Source organism: Pecten maximus, unplaced genomic scaffold, assembly GCF_902652985.1.
Source record: "Pecten maximus unplaced genomic scaffold, xPecMax1.1, whole genome shotgun sequence".
NCBI classification, from domain to species: domain Eukaryota; kingdom Metazoa; phylum Mollusca; class Bivalvia; order Pectinida; family Pectinidae; genus Pecten; species Pecten maximus.
Window position 1 is genome coordinate 1 of NW_022981334.1, and position 2,500 is coordinate 2,500.

Here is a 2,500-nt window from a genome sequence, read left to right on the forward strand (position 1 = left end):
TTCACATCTAGAATGTGGGATTGTATTCTGATGTTATATTTGTAGAATGATACGGTTCCCTACTAGGCAATAGTTGGATGTACTGGCATTTTCTCATGGGAATAAAACCACCTCAAATCATCATTAATTAAAAAAAACTTTGCAGAATATGTCGATATTAAAAAGTCTCAGAAGTAAATAATACCTGGCTTAGTATGATATTTGTGGGAAGTCATCAGTATATTGCATGGAGAGTAGCGCTTTCCTATTGGACGATACGGCAAGGCCCTAGGTGATCATCTCTGTAAGAGTGCTGGATTATACCAACTTAAATCAATAGATGGCACTTTAACATTGACTCATTTTATGTACACCTGATGGTTAGATTTAATATGGATTTATTTCTATGGCATTACATCATTATTTAAATGTGGTATATTAATATTTAATGATCTAATAACCATCAGTATTGTAGCTTAAGGGTAAAAGGCAGTGACGATTCGAGAGACCAATGTTCAGTGTTCTACTTCACAAATGAGTACACGGATCCATGTGAACCAAAAGGACTATTTTATATATAGGTATTCATCTTTAGATATTACCTGTGAATTTATTTAGCCTAACTAAATACATAATGTAATTCCAGATGTACACAAGAATGTGAAAAAAATGAATCGTTTGCGGAAAGTGTTTACACCTGAAGTGACCACTAGGATGTATGGTTTGACTCATTTAGAGTTAGATAGAGACTTGTGTAATCTGACAGAGTCTATAGGAATGTATGACACAAAAACAGCATGGATGATGATGTGTCCAATATTATTGGTGCTTGGAACTGTCACCGGTGTCATCAACCTGATGGTCCTCACAAGGAGAAAAATCCGAAAGAATTCGTCCGCCATGTTTTTTATTGCTTTAGCTGTAGCGGATCTGATCGTACTCCATACAGGTCTCACAAGGCAGTGGCTTATATACAGCTTCGATTTAGATATTCGGATGAAAAATAACTTTTTGTGTAAAACGAACTATTTCATAGTGTATCTGTCCCTCCAGATGTCATCGTGGACACTTGTGCTGATTACCATTGAACGGATGATCGTTGTTCAGTTCCCGTACAAGGCTAAAGTGTTGTGTACACGGACAAGGGCGCTAAGTGCTATCCTGTTCATCTTCCTTGTTCTTTTCCTGGTCAACATGCACAGTCTTATAGGTGGAGATATCACAACAACTACAAACAGCTTTAACTCGACAACCTATGTTGTATGTGGAGGCATCACTGAGCACTACCACACATTCCGACGATACTATTGGGGCTGGATTGATCTTCTCATATTCTGTGTTCTTCCATCGTGCATCATATTAGCTTTGAATACGATTATCATAGTTAAACTCACAAAACGCTATAGGACCAGAAGGAAGACTCTTCCAGCACACATTATCCATTCAAGTAGACGACAGATGAGCTTTGAAAATTTCACCAAGAGCTGGACATCGACTATATCTCTCCTTATTCTGCTAGACGCCTGGTTCATTGTTTGTACCCTGCCTGTCTGTGTTGTGCTGGTGTTGTATAACTGGTGTGCCTGGTTCCAGTCAGAGGACGAGATCAAACTTGTATGGGTGACTACAAATATCTTGATGTACAGCAACAATACCTTTAATTTCTTTTTGTACTGCATCAGCGGCTCTAAATTTCGCGAGGAACTTAAAGATATTTTCTACCAATGTTTTGGTTACAGAGCAGCTGTCAGTAGAACCGATTACAGTGTACCGAATCAACCATTAAGATTTTGAAATAAGTTATTTGTATGTTGGGTGAATTTCTAGCTTTCTGTAGTACTAGTATTCAGTGACGTCACTAGTACCTTGCTGGGTTTTCCTGGTGTAAGGTGTATAAGGCTGCAGGTACAATGTATTATTAGATGGGATATCTTATGAAGTATTTAAACATAATGCACGTATTTAAATATTGTACCCAATTATCAGTGTTTCATAACAGGTATAATTCCAGATAGATAGATAGAAGGCATGATTAACCGAATCGTGAAACCTAATTCTACGGATCCGAGAAAACCTTTAAAATACTGCGGAATCACACTACTTTCTACGCCATATACAATTTACTGTGATATTTTGAATTGTCGGCTTTCTTACTGTTTAGAAAACAACAATTTGATGACTGACGAACAGAATGGTTTCCGGAGAAAACTTGGATGCCAAGACCATATTTTCGCTCTATGTTCAGTAAATTTGCCAAACTTCCTACCTATACCTAGCTGTTTATAGACTTGAAAAGGGCGTTCAATGCAGGTAAACGCAGCCTGCTATGGATTACACTTCATAATTTAGGAATTAAAGGAAGAATGTATAAGCCATACGCTCACATTTGGTCTGCACGTCGTTGATTATTATATTTTGTGTAACATGCCTAGAGGTTATCGTAGTACATTAGCAAAATTATGACTAGGTTGTCTCCCTTTACGTTTGAGACTGGTCGGTTTCACAATATACCATTGGAAGC

General features: G+C 37.6%; 1 protein-coding gene across 1 annotated transcript in view; it reads left to right on the top strand.

The window, feature by feature from the left end:
- The first annotated feature begins 648 nt into the window (after positions 1-648).
- The window catches only part of LOC117320008 (growth hormone secretagogue receptor type 1-like), a 2,300-nt gene continuing 448 nt past the window's right edge, over positions 649-2,500 (top strand). Inside the window, exon 1 of the mRNA XM_033874707.1 lies at positions 649-2,500. This exon is cut by the window's right edge and continues 448 nt beyond it. Within this exon, the coding sequence (XP_033730598.1) occupies positions 649-1,773 (1,125 nt within the window). The 3' untranslated portion in view covers positions 1,774-2,500.